The sequence below is a fragment of the Taeniopygia guttata genome, chromosome Z, assembly GCF_048771995.1.
Source record: "Taeniopygia guttata chromosome Z, bTaeGut7.mat, whole genome shotgun sequence".
Taxonomy (NCBI): domain Eukaryota; kingdom Metazoa; phylum Chordata; class Aves; order Passeriformes; family Estrildidae; genus Taeniopygia; species Taeniopygia guttata.
The window spans coordinates 73,333,321-73,356,572 of record NC_133063.1 but is presented as its reverse complement, the minus strand read 5'-3'; the positions used below and the strand labels follow the sequence as shown (position 1 = coordinate 73,356,572).

At 37.9% G+C, this 23,252-nt stretch overlaps 1 protein-coding gene across 9 annotated transcripts in view; it reads left to right on the top strand.

Moving 5' to 3' along the window:
* FREM1 (FRAS1 related extracellular matrix 1) overlaps nucleotides 1-23,252 on the top strand; it is a 70,872-nt gene that overhangs the window by 16,433 nt on the left and 31,187 nt on the right. For 8 of the 9 annotated variants that reach the window (XM_072921691.1, XM_072921693.1, XM_072921692.1 and 5 more), the window contains 16 exons: nucleotides 1,194-1,538; nucleotides 2,220-2,362; nucleotides 2,945-3,141; nucleotides 4,273-4,363; nucleotides 5,356-5,523; nucleotides 6,064-6,272; nucleotides 7,080-7,173; nucleotides 7,560-7,812; nucleotides 9,511-9,705; nucleotides 10,890-11,075; nucleotides 12,031-12,227; nucleotides 13,021-13,249; nucleotides 14,842-14,986; nucleotides 17,347-17,488; nucleotides 19,003-19,198; nucleotides 19,931-20,195. In XM_072921691.1, the coding sequence (XP_072777792.1) occupies nucleotides 1,194-1,538; nucleotides 2,220-2,362; nucleotides 2,945-3,141; nucleotides 4,273-4,363; nucleotides 5,356-5,523; nucleotides 6,064-6,272; nucleotides 7,080-7,173; nucleotides 7,560-7,812; nucleotides 9,511-9,705; nucleotides 10,890-11,075; nucleotides 12,031-12,227; nucleotides 13,021-13,249; nucleotides 14,842-14,986; nucleotides 17,347-17,488; nucleotides 19,003-19,198; nucleotides 19,931-20,195 (3,055 nt within the window). Of the gene's footprint in view, nucleotides 1-1,193; nucleotides 1,539-2,219; nucleotides 2,363-2,944; nucleotides 3,142-4,272; nucleotides 4,364-5,355; nucleotides 5,524-6,063; nucleotides 6,273-7,079; nucleotides 7,174-7,559; nucleotides 7,813-9,510; nucleotides 9,706-10,889; nucleotides 11,076-12,030; nucleotides 12,228-13,020; nucleotides 13,250-14,841; nucleotides 14,987-17,346; nucleotides 17,489-19,002; nucleotides 19,199-19,930; nucleotides 20,196-23,252 lie in introns of those variants that run through there. The other variant, XM_072921697.1, reaches the window with a different exon arrangement.

Here is a 23,252-nt window from a genome sequence, read left to right as displayed (position 1 = left end):
TACTGGCAGCTTTAAGGTTTATTTCAAAAAGTTGAAATTAAATAAGACTTCTAACTCATTAGCCTTCTGCATTATAAATATTACTATTTTTCTCTCCAGCATGTCAGTCACCACAGTGCTTGGGTAACAGGTCATGTAATGGAAATCACTCTGCTCTTGGCAGGGTGAGAACATGTTGCCACTATGAATGCTGAGTTTTTTTGATAGCTGAATGTGTTCATGTAAAATAAATAACCTAAAGACATGAAGAAACTATTTAAAGAAAAAGAAAGGTGGTGTTTTGAATAGAGCAAACATAGAAACTATTCAGAAGTAAACTTAAATCCTGGAAACTCCTGTAAAGTAGTCCAGTATCTGCAAGATCATCCTCCTGCAAAACTACAGACAGGAACTGTCAGCAGTGCTGGGTGGGTGCAGCCCCAGAGACAGTATTAGGGAGGCTGTGCAGCCACTCAGGGCCCATCTCCTGGTGGCAGTCCTGCCCTTGCTCAGGGTTTCTCAGGCTACCATGCACCAATCAGAGGTGGGATTTTATCTCCAGTGACTGTGCCTTATTCTCTTTTGTCTCTCCTCATACCAAGGAAAACATAACCACAATTTTTGGCAATCCTCTATTTTTTTGTAAAACTTTAGAGGAATGCTTGGCTTCTTTTCTTGGTGGCCCTTTTAGTGCCAGCTTGCAGTTCTTGAATCCTTTAGCTTGCCTGAATATTTGTCTGTATGCATAACATTTCTAGTGAAGCAGAGGTATAAAACTGTCTTACTACATATCGTAACCTTAATATGCCAAAATCCCTACATCATTATATTTTACTTGAAATGAAATCCTGATCTTTAATTAGAAATATATTTTAATATACTCTTTGATGCTTGAAATGCCTGTAAAATGCTCTGATAAGAAAATAGAGGTTGAAATTAAATTGGAAACAATCACAGTTAAAAAGCCTTGATGTCTCTGGTTACCTTTAGTGATATTTGAAGGATTTTCTCTGCTCTCACACTTACAAAATTTGCATTCTTATCAGCTATTCCAACTCTTACAAACTTTTTTTGGTAGGTGAAGTTACATTTGATTTTTTTTGTTAGCAATAGTTGTTCATCACTCTCCTTCAATAATCTTCATATTAGTGGAAAGATACTTTTCTCAGCTGAACCACACATTTTTTATGTGCTTTACTCCACTGTTTTGACAGGAGGGAAAGGATTCATGTTCACTGTCTCTGACATTCAGGCTGGAGTTGTCCACTACCATCATGATGACAGTGATTCTACTAAGGACTTTGTGGTATTTAGAATTTTTGATGGCTCCCACAGTATTCGCCACAAGTTTCCAATAAATATCCTCCCTAAAGATGATAGCCCTCCATTTCTGATCAGCAATGTGGTCATTGAAGTTCATGAGGGACAGACAATCCTGATTCAGCGCTCCATGCTTCATGCTTCGGACATGGATTCCAGTGATGACTACATACTATTCAATATTACCAAACCATCAAAGGCTGGAGAAATCTTGAAGAACCCAGGACCAAACTTGATAGGTAATGAAGAACATTCACACAAGCACATTTTTCTTTGTCCCCTCCTTTAAAAAATGCAGCAAATGTTACAGTCAGATGCCTTATTTTGGCTCAGGACAAATAATGGCAAATTTGGACTTTTTCATTGTAGTGTAAAACCCCTTGATTAATTAATGTTGGTCTCTGTACTAGAATAACTGTCCCTGTGTACACAATTTATCCTTTAATTCTTCCATTCTGAGTCCATTTCCCTGCAGTACTTTACTCTGGAAAAAGTATTCAGCTAATCAGGAGTTAGTTTACATGCAAGGATCTGTGACAAAGTCACAGCTAAGACATGATCCTAATTATGCTAAATGATGAGAAAACTTTTCTTCCATGTAACAACTCAGAAATTCCTGCACTAGGCTGTAGAGGCTGCTAGTCCTGCAAATTCTCTTCTGACTTTTGAACAGGGCTTTCAGCCTGTTTTCTGTGTTGCTTCATTTTTTAAATGATTTTCAAGTGACACAGAAAAGAAGTGGATGGTGATCTTCAGAGAACATGGAAGACAATGGCAGAATATTTCGAAGGACTTGCTCCAGTTAGGGTGAAAAAGAGGACATTATACTTCTCCAGTTACTTGGACAGCTAATGCAAAACTTTAATGTAGTATTAAAATCATGGAGTGTTCAATAGAAGATGAATTCTTCATTTCAACAGGGTATTCTGTCAACAGTTTTCTTCAGAGGGATCTATTTAATGGAATGATTTATTATCATCATTTGGGAGGAGAAGTATTTGAAGATTCCCTTGAGTTTGTGCTATGTGATAGCCATGATCCTCCAAATCTCTCAGAGCCACAGGTACGGAATGGAAGCAGCTTTGCAGTCTCCTGAATTTTTTCTTCAAATGGATGATATCTTACATGTTCTGACGGGCTTTCAAATAGAACTGGTTTAGATTTTTTCTGATGACTGTCATCACCACAAACAATGGTGCTATTTCTTTTCAGGGCTATTTCTTGTTCTTACTTTCAATGGGGTAATTCCCTCCTTGGCTGAATAGAGACAAGTTCATTGAAAAATCTTCTTCCTATGCTATAAAATGAAATGTTGAAAACATATAGTATTTGGGTACAGTATAAACAAATTAAACAACCCACCCGAAGTCAACTGAGAATAGACTATTTTTTTCCATGCAAGAGCCCAACATACTGAATTTACTGCACATTTAATTTAAATGGAAACCTCTAAGATTCAAAAGCTTTACCTTTAACTGTTATATACCTCCATTACTCATGTGTTGATGGTATGGCACAACAGTCACATCCTGTATCTCACAGTCCAGTGATCCCCTTCTGCACATGCATGTTGGTGGACAGCTGCTTGGGACACTCTCTTATTGAGAGCAATGGCCTGATGATTCTACTGTCTCCCCAATTCCAGGTGATGATGGTTCACATTATCCCTGTGGATGATCAGCTACCCAGAGAAGCTCCAGGAGTGACCCGTCACCTGGTTGTTAAGGAGACTGAGATTTCTCACCTAACTAAGAAACATCTCCACTTCATAGATGTGGAAGAGCAAGACAGGGAACTCACATACACCATAACCACTTCCCCTTTTTTCTCTTGCACCCATGGGTAGGTGCAACCTGACATACCTCTCAGATGGGACAGGGGAATAACCCATGTAAGAGGAGCAGCCTCAGTAGCAGTAACATACTTGTGCCTCAAGTTCTTCCTCTGTTTGTTGAAAGTGCAGGTGACAATAGCTGGATGAAGCTCTCGTGTTGATGATTCAGGGTAAGCTAGAGCCTGAAGCAACAGTAATAGACAGAGTAATAAAAAATAGGTAATTCATAGTTGAACAAGAAATAAGAATCAGTAAATCTTGTGAAGTACTTCCTTTACTTTTGTTTGATATAAATTTTACTGGCTTGTGGGATTCTGTACAGCCTCAAGCACAAGTCACAGCACCTCTCCTGTTAGAATGGGGATGACCTGCCCCAGACTGGGACCAGGAGGTGCTGCAGCTTTTTCAAGAATATGTATCAGACACTCCTGATTGTGGACTAGGAAGATGTGGAGCAGAAAACAGACAAAACACATTGTGGGAGCAAGGGAGGTATGGAATGAATGGGTGCAATAGCAGTCTACACCACTGGTGCTGTAATCTCATTAGAGCATCAGCAACAATTTGCTAAATGAAAAGTTTTAAATCCAGAAATTGCATGGTTTAAGCTGAAGAACAACACTTTCAGTTTTGACCTCAAGCAACAAAGGATCATTATGTAGCTGGGGAAGAAGGCTGTTTTCTAATCAGTCAAATAGCCACATGGTTATCCAGTTTGCTGGTTACTGCTGTTGTACTGGGCTGCTGGAAACTGGTTAATTTCAGAGTTTTTAAGATGCATGAAACTAGAAATAATTAATTTTTCCCCTTAAAGATAAATGCAAGTGTACAAGTAATAATAACACCGTGATTGAACAGACTTGCAGGTGGTGTAAATAGTATCTGGGGTCTGTAGAGACACTTGCAGTAATTCTAGAGCTTGGTTAAGAGGTGACTTTTCATGATCATCCTGAAAAGTATTTCTTTTGGTAAGTTTTTTGTGGTAATGTTAGAATGGATAACAAGGATGGAAGAAAGGAAAATATTTTTCCTTTCAATGCAGTTGGAAATGTGAAGCTAACTTGAAATGCAAGATTGAGCTATTTTTCTTGTTCTCTGGTATTGCTAGCCATGATGTGACATACATATTTTTTGTGTAGCTACTCAGATGCTGGGAAGCTGTTTATGGTGGACACCATCCCCAAACTGGTCAAGGATCCTGCTGCTCTTGCACTTCGGTCATTTACTCAGGTGAGTTATGTTACCTGATACCATAATGAATTCTAAACAATTTTCAAAAGTTACAAGCGTGCAGCTTTTATTTGACAGGAAAACAGAGGAGCAGTACTATCACAATCTCTGCTTAAGAAACTCAAAACTCTACTATTCTAATACCAGATTTTAAAACTAATTTCTATAATGTTTCAGTTTTCCAATATGTCCTAAAAGCCAGCAGGGGCTACAGTTGCTTGGGTAGGCTGAATTTGGCTTCACATGATGAAAGAGGAATAAAAAAGTGCAAAATGTGGAAATGAAATCTTGAACAATTTTTTGCTTCATCTCAGTGTCTCCATCAGTAGATGTAGTACAGGATAGAACAGGCTGGAAGAGACTTTTCCAGGATTTTGTAGTTCAATTTTCATGCTTTTGTAATTTGACAAATAAGCATCACTGAAGTGTCCTGTTTTATATCCTGCTTGTATGGATAAATGTGCATAATGATCATTGCAATACCATCATGAGAGCTCTGACCCTACAGATCCTAAACCATCTGCCTAATATGGGCATCTGGATGCAAGATTTTGATGTTCCTATCACTGGCCTGTCCTCACCATTAAGCACAGGGCATGCAGTTACTATTCATACAAATGAGTGCAAATTTCAAGTGCTATAGGAGGTGTTAGCTTTTATGAATTGTTTATTTAAAAGTCACAGTTAGAAAAGGTCCTTGGACCAGCATTTTGAAAGCCATCCATAAAGAAGATCAGGCCATCCCCTCTGTGATCGCTTCTAAATTGTATCTGTATTTTTTGCTACGGGTTTGAGTACTCCAGCCTGTACTTACCTAATTTGTACCTAAAGTTGCATTTAATCGAGGTATGGCTGGAGTACATGAAAAATTTCTAAAATTTATTTTGATGGCTGGATAACACCTAAAGACAAGATGATAAAGATCCCTAATGTCATGGATTATGGATACCCCATTAACTCCTCTTACATGCACCCCTCTTCTCTTTTTGTAGCATGCTGTGAACTATATGAAAGTTGCTTACATGCCACCCCTGCAGGACATCGGACCTGAACCTCAGCAAGTCCAGTTTATTTTTTCTGTCAGCAATCAGCATGGAGGCACTTTGTACGGGATCTGCTTCAATATTACAATTCTTCCTGTGGACAATCAAGCCCCAGAGGTAGGGTGGTGGGTAGGGTAGGAACATGAGAAGGAAGGCCTTGGAAATTGGTTTGGGTAGAAACAAAATCAGAGAAATGTTCTGATTTTACTGAGATAAAAAATTAATTTTCAATGGGATCAGGGTTTCAGATCTTGCACACAGTTTCCACTGGGATAGAAGTAGAAGGTAAAATCTTGTGAGTGTGTAATGTCATTTTTTTGTACTAAGCTGAGGATGATCTTTAGCATCAATATATCTTTAAAAAAACATGTATCTTGCATTTTAGTTAGCAAAACTGCATTCCTATATTTTGTGTTCTTATTACCTATGATGGTCAGAAGACTTCAGGAATGGAATGAGAATTAGCATGCATATATTATCGCCCACTGTTGGTGATTTCCTTAGCTTTTTCTAAAACAGCAGAAAAGAGTATATCCTTTGTCATATTTTTTTTAATATGTCACACATCTTTTAGCACAGCAAATGGGAATAACTCTGTTTGGTGTGTGTTTTAGAGGTGCAGCAGCACAGAAAGCTCAGCATTTCTCCTCCCTGCAGGTTTTTACAACCCACGTGAGAGTGCAAGAGGGTGGAATGACCCCTATTACAGAGGGACACATTCTCATCTCTGATACAGACACGAAACGAGAGCATCTCTTCCTGCTCCTGCAGAGGCAGCCACAGCATGGAGTAGTGGAGCTGGATAACATTCCTATGAATGGAGGTGACAGGCTTTCCTGTGAGGACCTGCATACCCTGGCAGTCAGGTTAGAAGAGTGGTGGCTGTCTTTTGCACTGGCTGAGGCTCTCAGTTGAATGAGCTAAAGCCTGAAGTGGTGCAGGGTGTAGAGGCTTGCAGTGCTCACCAGAGCTCTGGCAGAGCTGCTCCAGGACAAGAGTGCTGGCTGAACCTTGGGATTGCAATGTCACCATGAGATGAGTTGTTGAGTGGCCAGGTAATGGGAGTCAGCATGCCTGCTGTAAGTAGATTTCTGTATAAAAGTGCTGCTCCATGCAGGCGAGGAGACAAATTCTATATTCAGCCATGCAGTTCCTGTGAAGAAGGCACAGGTGCCTGCTTTTTTCTTTTAAGGAAGGTGTGTGTTTACTGAGCTTGGTTTGTTTACAAGAAAACTTTTGTTAACATTAATTAATGCCAAGAAGAAAATTTTGCTTCTTTATTTGTAGCAAGAATAAGACATGGCAAATGCATGCAGGGTTAGAGCTCCATGTCTCTTTTTCCATCTGGTAGAAAGGAGGCAATAACCACAGTCCTGAAATACATGTTTAGTAAACACCTCACAAACATCCAAGATGTAGATGACAAATCCTTAGGGAAACCATTTTCCCTGACTGATGAATGGTTTACTTTGGGAGTTTTCTTCTTGTAGGAGACCCCAAAAGCCCTTTGGAGAAACTCTGATTCAGAATCAGCAGTGTTAAGTGTACATCCTTACACATAGAGCAGGTTTTTATACTGGGAGGGATACACATTGTAGGGCATGACCAGAAATCATGGATTCTTTCTATCTGTGAAAAATTTCGGTAGCTCTATTATAATCTTTTCTCCACAGATATCATCATGACGGCTCTGAGACTCTCACTGACGATGTTTTCTTTGCAGCCACAGATGGCATCCATTTTGTAGAGTTCATTCTGCAGGTCAAGGTCAGTGTGTTGAGTGTTTCTGAGAGCAGTTGTCTGTGTGGAGGCAAATGATTCAAACTTTGGCTTATGAAAGTCCTTGCATTACCTTGGAAACAGGAAGATAATGGATATGTTAGGCTTCCATTTCAACCCTAGGTTTCAGGTTCATGTGGCAAATTTAAGAGGAGCTTTGACTTGCACTTTATACTTAAACTATAATTATCTAGTTGGGTTTACCTTTGTCTTTTATTCTTAATTCAGCTGGTTTCTTTTTGCTCATAGATAAATCTCAGTGTACTCTGACAGTGGCATCAAACTGTTTGTTTGAGCTGCAAAGCAGTGCACTGAAACACCAAGCTTCCACTGAAATGAACAGTAAGAAAATCTTAAATTATTTTTCTGATTAGGTGTTGCCTGTGAATGATGAGCTACCTGTTATGCAAACAGGCCTTGTTCCTGTGCTCCACTGCCTGGAGGGTGAAGAAGTAGTCCTCACCTCGGAGTATATTTATGCCACAGATGTGGACAGCGATGACATGGAACTGATGTTCACGCTGGCCCGCCAGCCTTGCCATGGGGTAGTGAGGAAAGCTGGCCTTGCTGTGGATCGTTTCTCCCAAGCTGATGTCATTGCTGGTTTAGTCACATACAAGCACACTAGTAAGTGAGCTAAGCAGAGAATTAGAATGAAAGGTGGTCAGACAACTAAAATAGTAAAAAAATCTTAACCTGAATCCATGCCTTTGCAGAATTTCAGTAAGAACTTCCTAGAAACCATGTGTTTTGCCTAGGGAAAAAGATTAACTGGCTTTAAAAAAGAGTTGTCTCTTAGGCAATTACCAAATGTTTTAATATGTTCTCCAAATCCCTGCTTGAACTGAAAATTATATTCAGACAAGTACATGAAAGCATCATAATCCAGGATGAACTCTGTCACTGTTGCTGACAAAATATCTTGGACTTTTTGGACAAAATTATTATTAAGTACAAACTAGAGTATTTTGATATGTTTTATGACAGTAAAAAAACCCATTTTTACTTCTTGCTTGCCTCTCCAATCTAGAAGGCTATCTACTTTGGAAAGCCCGTAGTCTTTTCATACCACAAGATAAAGGAAGTTCTGACTTTCTTAATGAGGAACAAAATGTTTAAAAAGGCTTTATTTTGTCATTTTATTGTTAGTGTCTTTTTTTTTTTTTTTTAAATGACTGGCAGAAATCAAGGGCTGGTTAACTCCCTTTCTTACTTAAATTGATCCTTCCGTTTGGATTAAAGAGGTTCTACATCTCTGAATAACAGCTTTAGTGTTTTTTTCCCCCCCCTAAACATTCTGGTTTTCTGTTTAATTATTCTGTAATTCTGTGTTAGCATGGAGAATAGATGTGGTATTTTCAAGCTTGGCACTGTCTAAAATGAACAGCTGGTATTTGAAAAGGAAGTACTTAATTGTGACCACCACCAACAAACTTCTCTTCTGCATTCTAAAGATATCAAAAACTGTATTTCAATGACAATGTTTTGCAGGGGCAATGAAGTTTTACTTTCAAGGGAAATGTGATGCCAGTAGGGATCACTGAGATATCACATGAGAAGTCTGGGAGTCACTGCCTTTCCTTTGCAGGCTGCTTATTAATGAGATCTTGCAGCAATGCAAGACACAGGCTGCCAGAAGTGCTGACAGCTGGAATACTCTGAGCCCACAGATGCTTCTTGCAAGGGGTGGCAGTTCCCAGTCCTGTATCAGCCCACATTTTAAATGTGATTGCCTATGGGCATAATATACAGTAGAGTAATAAAGAACAGCAATAAAGTACAGCGCTTATTGTAGTCCATTTTGTAAGGATAAGAAGCATCTAGGAATAGATTAATTACTTGCTATACTAAAGAGCTTTCTTTTGAAAGAGCATGGATATTACTTCTTGTCATAGAGGAACACATATATAAAAGAAAGATTTTCCTAGATTCCTTGAGAAAGAATGCAGAAAAAACACTTTTCCCACACAATATAAATTTTGTACATACATTAGTACACAAAGAACAGAATCTTGAGGACTATTAGCCTTTTTATTACAATGTAACATAATACCATAACATTATAATTATTATAACGATACCTAGACTCTTTTCTTTATATAGACCCTTTTATTATATCATAGAAGTGAGCTGGTTAAAATTAATTATGAAAAACAACCCAAATTTCTAATCAAGCATCACCCCACCAGTCAAAATTAAGAATTCCAGTAATTTTACTGCTGCTTTCTTTTGATTCTGACTTGATACTGGAGACAGTCCTTGCAGGATAAAAATTAGTCATAATGAAATTTTGGTCAGTAATTTCTTCTAAATATTTTTTCACAGGTGGTGAGATTGGCCTGACTCCTTCAACTGAGATATTAACCTTGATTGTCTCAGATGGTGAGGCTGGCCTAGACGTGAAAGACTGCTGCTATGATGGACCTCCTTCTCCCCCACTTTCACGTGATCCATTTCCTGTCTATGACCTCAACATCACTGTACTTCCAGTGGACAACCAGCCTCCATCTATTGTAACTGGTAAAAGCTTCCTCTCACTATAGCAGTACAAAGTGGGCTACCCAGTACTGTAATGGCTAAAGACTCAGGGTGGCTTTTTTTGTTGTTTGATTTTTAGAATTAGAAATAGTTAGTTGAGATCAGCATACAAAAGTTTTGTGTCAGAATTTTTGTCAATTTTATTTTCATTTAATTGTACAGTGCAAACACCTAATCCAGTTGCCAGTGCAAGTATGAATTTGTTGCTCTTCAGCTGCATGTTTAAAGTATGCAGTTAGAGATGAGAGCACTCAGATCTGCTCCCCACCATGTCTACATGCTGATTACTGCATATGTAAGCATTTCTAGGTAAAAGTGATCTATATTTTGTCTCTGAACTAATGGCCTAACAGGTATCAGGTTTATACAGGGCAAAAGCATAAGCATAAATAGAGATATTTATTTATCTTTGTATGTAGAGCATAAACCAGAAATTTGGGCCTTACATGAAGGGACAGAATCAATATATTTAATTATTTTAGCAAATAAAGACAAAAGCTATACATTAATACATGTAACTCTTTAGAATCTAAGAAATTCAGTTGAAATGGAAATAGAGTTCATAATGTACATCTAGTCCAACTGCAGCCCATTATGTGAAAATTCCATCAATTTCCTGGGTTTTTTAGTGTGGTTTGTGGTATACATATTAAAAGTATGTTTTCTATATGCTTCTGTCTTTCACTGTCATTTGTTTGTAAGTTTCAGGTCCATGGTATGTATCTCAGAGAATATTTAAGCATATGTATGAGTAGTTTTGTAATTTGCAAGCACTCACCCAAGTAATGTTGTGGAAATGAAGCATTGTCCCAGCAGGGAAATTAAGCAGTGATGCATGAAAAATTGTTCATTATGAGCAATTCTTAACAGCTCTCATGTAATTAATCCTCTGACAAACAGAGGTAACAACTGTATTTGAGCAGTATATAAACCTTAGCTAATAACTTAACCGGTAAAATAATTTCATGACCCCTTCTTCTCTACTTCTGTGATGGAAAAAGCAGAGATGCTGGTGAAAGCAAAGAAGAAAATGTTAACCCAAAACCCCTCAGTAATTCAGTATTTGTTGTATTTCCCCCTTAGTTATTATTTCCATTGTTATTAAGAAAAACAATAGTAAAATCAGCTCATGACCAATAATACTAAACATGTTTTTTTGTGCACAGGTGCAAGCTTTGTGGTGGAGGAGGGCTCCTCAGCAGCCCTTACTGCCGAACATTTATTTGCCACTGACCCTGACACCACTGTGGATGACTTAGAGTTTGTGTTGGTTTCTCCTCCCCAGTTTGGTTACATTGAAAACATACTGCCTTCTCCTGGGTTTGAGAAGAGCAACATTGGAATAAGCATAGGTAAGTATTAACAATTTAGGATAATCAAGCAGATTAGATCTGGAGGCTTGTGGAAAGCTCTGCAGTGGACTCTGGTGGAGCAGATGCAGATGTGGGCATTAATATGGGCTTATTGAAGATCGCAGGTGCTGACAAATGAAGAGTAGTGGGACTTTGTGGAGGATTTCAAAGGGAGACTGAAGCAATGCAAATGTGAAGAATTGGCTCTTGAAGCAAATAAGGCAATCCTTGTGTTATGCATCCAGCTGAGTCACTATATGAGATATCAATCTTCTCTCCCTGCCTTCCTCTTCAGTCCCCCATGAAAGGCTCCAGTGTCCCTTCACCTAGACATCTGTCAATTAAATACAGTAGCCTGGGTCCGACTTAAGTTTCCAAGGCAACGTTACAAAAATGAAAGAAGTGGTGTTTGACTTAAATGATGACTTTTCTTGTCCACTTACAAACTGTGTAAGGCAGTTTCACCCTCAGCAGAACAGATTGTGACATGCTTTGTAATGCTACCAGCTTTTATCAGCATCTTCTGCTAGATACCTGAATCTTTAAATTCTCATTTTTGTGGTCTGTCAGTCAAAGTGTAATTAGAATAATACAGTCATAGAATCATTTAGCTTGAAAGAAGCATTGAGTCCAGTGATTAACCTAACTATCAAGGAGTCATGGACCTTTGATATTTACTCCTACCTCTTAATTGAGTTGGTTTTATGTGGGCTCAGTTTTGCAGTTTGAATTGAAAAGCGAGAAGCTTCAGAGTCCCACCTGAAGCAAAATATTGCATTTCTGGGGGGGAAAAGGCTTGTGTACAGGAGCAACATACGCAATGTAACTCTTACAGTCAAAAAATTCAAGTAATTAATTCTTTGAAAAAAGACATAGTTTCAATTTTAAAAGTAATGGATAAGACTAGAAGGCATGAAAGTATTGTGCTAACTAATTTTCTTTTTAAAATCTGTAGGTTCATTTAAGGTGAAGCACCTGAAAGCCATGAGTGTAAACTATGTTCAAGCCAGGCACTTGCGAATGGAGCCAACGGAAGACAAGTTTGTACTTTATGTCACTGATGGGCTGCATCGCTCAGCAGAGACTCCATTTTTTGTGCTAATCAGCCCAACCAATGATGAAGCTCCAGAATTCATAGCCAGGAATATTACTGTAAGGAAATAAGCAAAATGCCTGTCATAGAACTGCTTTAACCAGAAACCACTCTAATATAAATAAGAACATTATCCTGATATTGTTCTTTTGCATATTTCCCTTACTTTGTGTAGTTTAGCCTACTTCAGGAAACAGCCCAATGAAATCCCATGTAAACCTATAAGACAGAACTTCAGTGGGATAGGAGTAGTGCATAGCTCCTGGAAATTTGCATTTAAGTAAAAAGAAGGGATAAAATCTATAAACAAATATGTGATCTAGAATGTAGAGAAATCATTTGTCTCCTTCTGCATTCCTAAGAGCTTTCACATTTTTAATACAATTTTTTATATTTCTAGCATTGCTTCTCCCTTCTCTGTAGACTGTTTTTAATATGAATAACTCTGTGAGCAGAATGTAAACTTACTCTTACTGTAAAGTAAAAAGTGGATGTATAAATTTATATACATCCACATTTTTGGATACATTTATACCTTTGGATACCTTTATAAAATACTTTCTCCTTTGTGCATTTCTGAGCACTAGATTTGGCATTGACTTACTTTATGCATTTTCTATTAATTTGGGCAAATATGAACTCCTTTTTTCAACTTCTCTCTTCATCACTGTAACTACTTACTTTCTCTGTCACTTAAACTGGTTGAAATCAGTAGCTGGTTAAAAAGCTACTGGGTAAGGGGTGGATGAATCAAGAGATGCACTTGTACACAAAAACATTCAAAAAACCATGCTAGAATTCTATTATTTATTTTTATGTAAAAGAATTTGATGTTTTTTCTTTTACATTCAGGTTCAAGAAGGGGAGATGAAAGAGCTGGATCTATCTGTTATCAATGCTGTTGATCTGGATGTGCCTCAAGACCCTCTGGTATTTGGGGTTGTGCAGAGGCCCTCATATGGGTTCCTTATTAATGGTGTTCATGGCAGCGATGTTCTACACTATAAAGAGTTAATTAACCATGATCACCAGAGCCACGGGTTGCTTGTTCACGGCTTTTCCATGGAGCTATTGAGGAATGGTAGGTGCAGCATTCTTCTGACAATGTTTTTTCATTATTTAAATGAAACAATGAAATGGCACACTAAAAGAAATCTTCATCATTTATTTATTCACTTGCCTTATGTTTTTTTTCAAGACAATGTTTAGCAATGGAAGTTGTCCTATGTAATCCTATTCTTATATTTTGATTTTAGGAATTGTCTATAAAATCATCCTGAGAGACCTCTGTATCAAAAAGTGTAGTAAAATGAGTAGGAAAACCCTCTGTCCTGAAAAAAAAAAGGGGAAAATGTAACATGATGTAACATCATCAAATATATTTGTAAATGTTTTACAGTACTTAGACTAGAGAGAAAACAAGACTGATTTAAAAACACATTAAGTAATCATGGGGTTAGGTATTTCTTCAAATGATCGTAGAATCCCAAAACATTTTCGATTGCAAGGGACCTTTAGAGTTCAGCTAGTCCACCTCCCCTGCCATGGACAGGCACAACTTGCACTGGACTAAGTTGCCTGAAGCCCCATTCAACCTGACCTTGAACACTTCCAGCATTCCACAACCACTCTGGACAAGCTTTTCCAGTGTCTCGCCACTCTAACCGTAAAATGTTTAGTCCTTATTTCCAACCTAAACCTACTCTTGCCCCTTGTTATATCACTACAGGCATTGTCAAAAATCTCCCCTATAAACCTTCTTTAGGCATTGAAAAGCAGCATATGTCTATATAGCAATATACCAAACTTGGACTCCACAGCTTAGCATGAGCAGTCAGCCTGCATTAAAGCAGCAAATCTGCTTCAAGTATATGTAATAAAAAAGTGTATTTAGCAGTGCAAGGAATACAGTGGATCCCTCCTGACTGTGGCTATTTAGTAAAACAAGGAATCTATCAGTATAAAAAGGGGCATGGATTCAATACTGTCACTCAAATTTCAGTTCAGCCCTCAAAAACTGAGGAAAGATTGTTTGTTTCTCTGCCTGTCTAATATGAACCTCCAGAAATATCAGGTGTCCACCCCAAACTCTTCTGCCTTCCCAAGTCTTGGTTTTGACTTCTTTCTTGGCTTTTTCCTGTTGTTATCCACAATGGTGAACAAGCCATCTTTGGCCTAGAACTTCTGATTGTCCATGGTCATAGATACAAGGCCATCTGTCCTTCCTAAGGCTTCCTCAAAGTTCCCTGAGGATTATTTAAAGCACAGGAAAGTATTGCCTGACAGTCTCATCCTCTCTATGGTTTCCATCAAAGTGATTCAGAATAAGGAGAGGGGGAGAAATGTAATTTTTTCAGATTGACAGAGACTCCTTTTTTGGAGAGTCACTCCTTACCTAGGTCAGGCTGGTGGCCTTGAGTCAATAGTATACTTCTAGATCAGTATACTGATCAGCAGTGGCTTATCAAACTCACCTTCTGATAGCTAAAGCAAGTTTATTGTTACCCTAGCATACGAGGAAGGGAGATGGAAGAAAGCTGATTGAAGCAGAATGAAATGATGAGAGGGATTTTGCAGGAGTCAGATTAAGTTGTTTTTTTTCCATTTTTCTCACCCATTCTCCCTCTCCCTCTCTTTCTCTCTTATTTTTCGCCATCTTTCTGCCTCACATAGGACTGAAGCTGATGTACATGCATGACAACTCTGAAAATCTCACTGACAGCTTTAAAATCCAGCTATCAGATGGAAAACATAAAGTCCTTAGAACCATTTCAGTAAAGGTCATTCCAGTAAATGATGAGAAACCAGTGCTGAGCAAGTAAGTCATATGTTCCTGTTCCTGATAGTGGAATGTGTTAGACAAAATGATGGAAAAGAGAACAAAACACCAAAACATTTGTCCATGTTTTGGTGTATGGACAAATAGAGTATGTCAGCTATCCTGGCATCCCCATTACGAGCTTCATAGAATCATATCGTTGTTAAGGTATCATATCATATCATTATGAGCTTCATAGAATCTTATCATTGTTAAGGTTGGAAAAGGCCTTTAAGATAATAAAATCCAACCATCAGTCTAGCATCCCACCATGTTTACCATTAAATCATGTTTTTGGTGTCTGATGCAAAGAGGAAGCCATAACTAGTAACAGACTAATGTCAGTAAAATGTTTCTATATAGGTCTCTCTCTATCAGCCTGTTTAACAAAAAAAAAAAAAAAATACTGAAAGGAGAGCATGCTGAGTATTGCTCCACATTAAGGAAATAGAGGAAAAATAAAAGTGTGTGGAGAAAAATTTTAGTTCTTTCTTTCATAAGTCGCTTCAAGGGGTTTTGCCAGGTGTTGTACCTCTGCTGAACACTGACCACCATGGAACTGCTTTTCTCTTCCCTAAAACAAAGACCTGCCTAACGCACCTCTCTGAAAGCAGCTCTGGATTTTGGAATGAGAAGATCCACAAGGTTGAAGCAGGAGAATGGCTTTCCAATTATAATTCTCTTTTTTTATAGTCTAAAACTATTTTTCTCTGCCATAATTTAACTGCTGCAAAAGCACACACTAGCTTCCCTTACACTTCAAAGCTAGGAGTCATAAATGAATTAGACATGATCAGAAATTTCCTGGCAGACCATTTATAGATAGGCAGCTGGCTGCAACAGGGCCAAACCTCCTGGGCATTTAAAAACGAGCTCATCCCTTGGGATCTCCATCATTTCTGATGACTTGTCACAGAGCATCAGGACCTCCATAATTTTTTCCAGCCCCAGACTAACAGACAGTAAGCTAAGAGTCCAAGGGTTTTGTGGGTATAGATGAGAAAGTTTGAATTTCAGACACACAACATGTTAAGCAGACTGCCACTAAGGAGGGAATTTCTGATCCCTTGGGATATTTGGCCTACTTTCAGATAAAAGTTATTATTTTTTTACCAGATAGAGCTTCCTGCCATAAAAAATGTCAGTTTCTTAGTTAAGAGATTTTCAATGACCACATAATGCCAACATGAGAGAATGTCAAATTTCAGTTAGAATAAAGAGTATAATTTATGTATGCGTATATCATGTATAGATAATTACTGATAATTGCTTATTTGTTCCTCACATGCTACAGCTTGAGCTGCCATTTTTCACCCCCTCTCTGTGAAAGAAGATGATGAAGTGCAAGAAGTCAAGTGTTTTTAGCTTTGCCCAGCTAGATCCAGAATATTGCTTCCTTGTCTGGCAATATTAGGTCTCACTACTTGCCATTCCTGTGGTGAACAATTTCATAGATTAAGACATTTACTCCCAAAATAGCTATTCCTTTATATGAAGTTACTGCCTCTTGCCTATTTCCCCTCCACTTAGATGAGGTGTACTGCCAGTATTTAAGCAGTAGTGCTTTAAGAAAATCTTCAGTTTGGCACTGAGGTGATTTAGCTGCCACATTCAGTTACTAAATCTTCACTGTAGGGTACAGAGTTCCTAATGCTAGTGCAGTTTTACAGGTGAATATTGGGCAGTACTTGAAAGCTTTTCTTAACCTTTTGATCTTGGGGCACTTTCCACCCCAGGGATTTTTAGCTCTCATCCCCATTAGTTATGGTCAACAGACTGAAGAACCTGTGATGGGATGTTTTTGGCTGGCAAACAGTGCCTCTTATTCAGAGTGATTGCCAAAACCTCAATCTGTCACCTCTTGGATTGTGTCCTGTAGCAGAGAGTGCCCTTGGGGAAAGTAAAGCCGTCACACATTCCTCTTGAGACCTTCTTCCCAAAATGAGGTGTGGGTGCTAGAAGGAGCATAGAGAAACCAGTTAGATATGGTTGTGTCTCTAAAAGATAAAGGTGAGCCTTGAAGACTAGTTGTTTGAAAGACAGTTGTTTCCTAAATAAACGATCAGTTCGTTAGAGCCAGTATTGCTGTGCTCTATATTAGCAGTAATAATACAATCTACTGGTTTACATTGTCTTCTTCCTATAAATTGTATGAAGGTACAGGGGAATAAAAGAGATGTGTTTAATCAGTTTGCTTTAGGTATCTTTTGTTTCTTACCATTGTAAGGAGAAACTTGTCTGCACTGCTTGCTGTTTTTACTCCTTTGAACTGAAATAGGCATCCTTCTTCTATTCTCTCTGAAACTACATGTTGAAAAGGTTCTTTTACTGCATCAATACATGACTTTTATTTTTTTCAGGAAGAACGATATAGAGGTGAACATAGGTGAAGCTCAAATAATTTCTAGTGCTGTTCTGTCAGCAGAAGATAAAGATACCCCCAGGGAGAGAATTTACTACTTATTTGAAAGACTTCCAGAAAATGGTCAGCTTCAGCTCAAGGTTAGTCTTTGCACTTCAACAGGAAAAAAAAAAAAAAAAAAGGCATGCAAAGAACTCTCTCTTTTTAGGGCAAAATGAGGTTCAATTTCCTTTTCTCCCAAATGCCTATCATATTTTGAAGTAGACAGCTTGGCCAGTTTAGTTGTTGCAGGAGCAACAATAATGATGCTGTCCCAGAGGCTTTGGCACTAAAACCCAGATCCTGAACAGGAGAAGATGGAAGGTAAAAAAATATGGCAGATCACCTGAGGTGAAAATTGAGAGAGATTCTGAGATAATCATCCCACAAAGCGGGAAAATTAAACTGGGGGGAATGGGGGAAAGTTCTTGGTTTAAAAAAAAACAAAAAAAAAACCCCAAAAAACAAACCCTTTGTTATAGTTACTTCAGGATTCAGAATGCATGGAAGGAGTTGCATGTTAAAGAGTGAGTAACACCTCATCAACTAAAAAAAAATCATGGGGGGAAAGAAGGGAAAAGAAAGATGATAGAATGGATGTGTCAAGAGGAATCACAAAAAATAAGATTAGAAATGGAAGGCAAGATGATAATCTGTTGACCTAAAATAAGAAAAAGGAACAAAGATAGAAAAAAAAATGCCTCTTTTAAATGCTGTGCATATGTGATAGAAATAAAATTATTTTTCTAAAACTTGTGATCTTGGAAAGCATTTTGATGCTGGATCTCAACATCAATCTGTGGATCATATGAGACTTGTGAATTAAGTCTGAGGCAAGAGACAGCTGCTGACTGGAGTCCTGTCATTTTGAACATATACGGTACATATATCTTAGCTCTCTGTCCTCGACAGCCTTTGCTCTAAACCTAGTGATGCTGCTAAATGTCAACTTCATTTCAGCTCAATTTAGGGTATTAGGCTATCTTCAGAAAGGCAAGAAAATTTATGGTGTAATTCAGGGTTTCTTGTTGTTGTTGTTGTTGTTGTTGTTGTTGTTGTTGTTGTTGTTGTTATTGTTGTTGTTGTTGTTGTCTTTGTTTTGTTTTGTGGTTTTATGTTTGTTTGGTTTTGTTGTTTTTATTTATTTGCTTGGTTTTTTGGGTTTTTTTTTGCAGCTGAGGACCTCTGGGGCTTTAAATTTCCATATTTCCCCGAAGTTATTTCTGATACTGTTTTAGCTATGATTTCAGATAGAACCAAGAGCAGATTTGTGAAATTAAGAAATAGAAAACATAAGCTGGATTAGGAACTGTCTAATTTTCATCTTGGTGTCTGACTGAGAAGTGTGCAGAATATGATTTCCTAGAGTAAAAGTGGCTAAACTCCATATTACTTACTCTGTTTTATTAATGATCATTGTATCTTCTCCAGCCTTATATCTGCTGGAAAAAAACTCCAATTATTTGCTACCCTTCAAAACATACTGAGGAAAGAGCCTATAAAAGGAAGGCCAGGTAGCTGTCACTAACAGTCTATACAACTACAAAGAAACACAATTAACTGAGAAGGATATGTGGGTGATTATCAGTTAATGAATGATGCTTGTGCTTTCTAGGTAGGACAAGGGTGGGTTACTCTCCTAACTGGAATGAAGTGCACTCAGGAAGAGCTGGATATGAACCTTGTGAGATATGTCCACACAGGAACTGTGGGGTCCAAGAAAAAAGACAGCTTCACATTTTACCTCTGGGATGGGTACAACAGATCCCCAGCTGTGGACTTCTACATAAATATCAAGGACTTGGAAAAGGGTAAAGATCCATTAAACTTGATGTTTTACAGTGCCTGTTTCTGAAATCAAGATATTTGAGCACGTGTCCTGATCCATTCTTTAGCACTATATAGACCCTGGCAAGTGTCCCTGCAGATCCTGTAAATTTAACTGCTTGGATTTCACTGTTGGCCAGGTCCTGGGATTTGAAAAGGCTCTGCCGAATACAATGTATTGACCTTGCCTCCCAAGACTCCCAGCTGCTTTGCAAATAGAGATGAAAATATCTTTCTGAAACTAGCTTTGTGTCTGAGTAAATCAGCACAAAAAAAATGCCAAGAATATAAAAAGGTAGGCAAATGACTGTTCAGAAATAGCTCTGTCTCCCAGGTTATTCTATAGTCTTACAATCTGTCTTTTTCCTTACCTCTCTTACTAGAAACATAAAGCTTTACCTGACACTGCTAAGATTTGAAGAGGTGTCAAAAGAGGCTGTGGTCTCTTAATCCTTGGCCCCAAAAGGGTAATAGTTTTCAGGTTCCTACAGGATAAAGACCTAAGTAATGTGACTGTGCCTGATCTCATGGATGACCCTGCTTTGAGCAGAAGGTCAGAATAAAGATATCCTGAAATCCCTTCCATGCTGAATTGCTCTATAATCTTAAAGTCTTACAGTTTTTCTACCAGTGACAGCTTTCTAGCAACTAAACAATGCAGAAGAGATCATCCAGTTCAATATGACTATTTTAGTGTTGTTTTGTCTACGCTGCAGGAGACATTGTTGTTTTTACGAAACCTCTTAGAGTGCCAAAAGGAGATCACAGCTACATTACAGGTGATGTCCTCCTTGCATTGGATGGTACTGACAAGCCAGAGGACCTCCTTTATGTGATAACCTCCCCACCCCAGTATGGACAAATAGAGTATGTCAGCTATCCTGGCATCCCCATTACGAGCTTCAGTCAAATGGATGTAGCACGACAGATTGTCTGCTACATTCACAAAGCCAAGGCAGTCATTGGTGAAGATACATTCAGGTAAGGTGTAGTACCCCACCCCTCAAGCCCTTCCCCTTGAGTTTTTCTGGCATTTAAAAAACCTGTGCTACACAATACAAAACACCAAAAAAAAAACCCCCAAAACCAAAAACCAAAAAAAAAAAAAAAAAAAAAAACCCAAAAGAACTTATTAAAAGAGCTGGAGGCTCTGTGTGAATTCCCAATAGCACATCTATTTCTACTGCAATAAATATAGTTGGGAATGCTTTAGTAATAAATGCATTTTCTCATTGACTCTAAAAACTTAATCAGAGACACATTTACTCGATACTAGCTTCAACATTATTATAGCAGCCAGACATACACAGCTGTTGAGATTTAAGCGAGAGAGAAGGATTGAGAACATACTTGATGGAATTTTCTTTTGGTTTCTTGCTACAGCTGGATGTGGTAAAGCTGGTCCATTCAGGTATTAAATAACAGTTTTCTTATCTGTTATAATTTATCATGTTAATTTGATTATGGGTTTTTAAATGCCTAAGTATTCTGGAATATAATGAAAACCAGTCCACTTAATCTATTTTGACACTACCATTGACACGCTATTTTGACATGCTTGAAAATTCATGCAGACACATGAAATTTTCAGGTAAATCCGTAGGTTTACCTACAGGCGCATTTCAGCAGCCTAATGATAATTATTTTCACCTATGTCTGAAATTTTCCACTTAGAACAGTTTCTACTAGGTGCATTCATTCTATTCTTAAATGAGCCTCTGTTGGTTATAAAGTAGAAAGATGGAATGAATTATCATCAGATAAAGATCAGGTGTACTGTGGACAGTTTCGTAAAAAAGATCAAAATCAGGGAAAAGAAAAAGCTCAAAAATAAAAAAAATGTTTTTAAAATAAGAATGCTTACTTTTCGCTAATATTGGTAATTTTCTCTGAAAACAGCTCTCAACAGAAGATGGACTTACTGTAAGATTCAAAATTAAGAGCTTATTATTTTTCATTTGTGGCTAAGAAAAATGAAAGAGTTGGCTCCTAAGAGTTCCAATTCAGAAAAGACCCCTTTTTACACTCTCCTAGAATAGATTTCTGATGTGAATGGCTTTTTATGTGATGCATGATAAAGTTTAAGACCATGCTGCATCATCCAGTTTGAGAACTTTTTTGCAGTAAGTCAAGCAAATGGGGCATGGAGACATCAAATAAATCTCCCTATGATACTGGATCAGGTAGCATTGTCAAGAATTAACCCAAAAGTAATTCTGAAACTTTCCTCAGATGAAACATATTTAACCACCCCTTCAACTGCATTCAGTGTGGTGGAAACTCTAGTTAGGAGATTTTTCTGATTCATTTGTACTCACTGCAGAAAAAGTGAGCAAATATTCCCTGGTTTTATGTTTCTTAATTGTGAAGCACATTCACCAAAACTAGAATTAAATTATTCAAGTAAGGTTGCAGTCATGCAAGCCCTAGTTTGGGAAGTGTAGTATAATGGCTTGTGTCAGTATGACTTCCCATATCACCCTATCAAAAGCAGATCAAATGATTCCAGGCAAATTGCAAATGTGGATAAACCAAATGTTTAGACCAATGGCTAAGAACCAAACTAAAGTCAGTCTTATTAAAGTAAGGTTATGATGCTTTAATAAATATTGATATTTGATAACTATTTTAATCCAAACAATTTAACTCCTTGATGTTATCATTTGGAAAATACTTTGCTTCTGTGTAGACATATAAATATTCTCGCAGAACAGTATTATTATTTCAACAAGGAATTAATTATATGGGTAATTGTGGGAGGAGGAGGAATTAACTGACCAGATTTTTACTTCCCACTAAAGTACTTCCTTCAGACATAAATTTACCTGTATTGTTTGGTGCTGTTGGCCTGGAAGAAAGATTTGGCAGTGCTTGTTTGGACAGAGGATTTCAAGTGATTAGCAACCTGACATCAGATGCTGGCAGCAAAATGCTAAAAGAACATGCAAATGTCCTCCATTTTGACATGCTGGCTCAATTTTGTAATGAGTTGGCACTATTTATGATTCCATTTTTATCTTTTAAATGCCATGACAGATGGTAGGTCCTGTAGCCAACTCCATTGCCATCAAACTGCAGAAAGCATGAAATGTTGGTAGCTGTGAAATCAAACCATGCAACATGTCCTCCAAATTTTGCCTGGAAATTGTATCCTAAATTTTATCAGAGTGAGAATACTGGCTGCTCTCCATTCCTGAGGAAATTACAAAGCAGACATAAACTAGAAATAAACAAAGAACCAAAATCTCCCAAAGTACAGAATGATATCTTGGACATAGGCAGTTTCATCACCTGTGAAACTAAGCAGTGAATGAAATTAATGGTAAATTTTAGTTTGATATGTCCATGCAGGAGCTTTGTTCCTATCTGGCATTCTGGAGAAGGCTTGATGAATTTTCAGATTAATGAACTGAATTACCTAAGTCTTTCACTAAATATAATTTGAGACATCATCCAAACATTTTTACACTATCAAAAGAATGAGAGAAAATTCACTTCTGCTGCAATGCTCCAGGTGTTTTGAGAGAAGGTTAAGGTCTTGACTGAAGGTGCTTTACCTTTTTTCTCCTAACACAGTATTTATTATCATTATTCTTGTTCTGTATTTGACTTCAGATAGTTTACAAATAGCACAACCCTTCTACCATTGGCACAATAGCATTAGGTCAGTGTAGGCAGATGTCTCTAGGTTCCCAGCTGGGAATACCATCCTCAGTAAACATATTTCAAACTGCTACATAGTCCCTGGTCTGTCTATGCTCATTTCCATCTGTTTCATGGCACAGTGCCAGTTTACAAGTGATCAAGCTCTAATCATCTAGTATTGGTGAAGGCAATGAGGAGTTTTAGATGGACAGTTTGTGTGATACAGTGACATGCTCCATGACCTACTGAAAGTCACTCACATTCAAGTCACACAGAAATACACTAGGTGTTGACTCTGTAATTTTAAAAGTACTTCTTCGAGGTCTGCAGTCAAGAGACCAAGGGAGACCAAATAACCCACTAAATATCAGCCACTCCCAATTTCACTTAAGT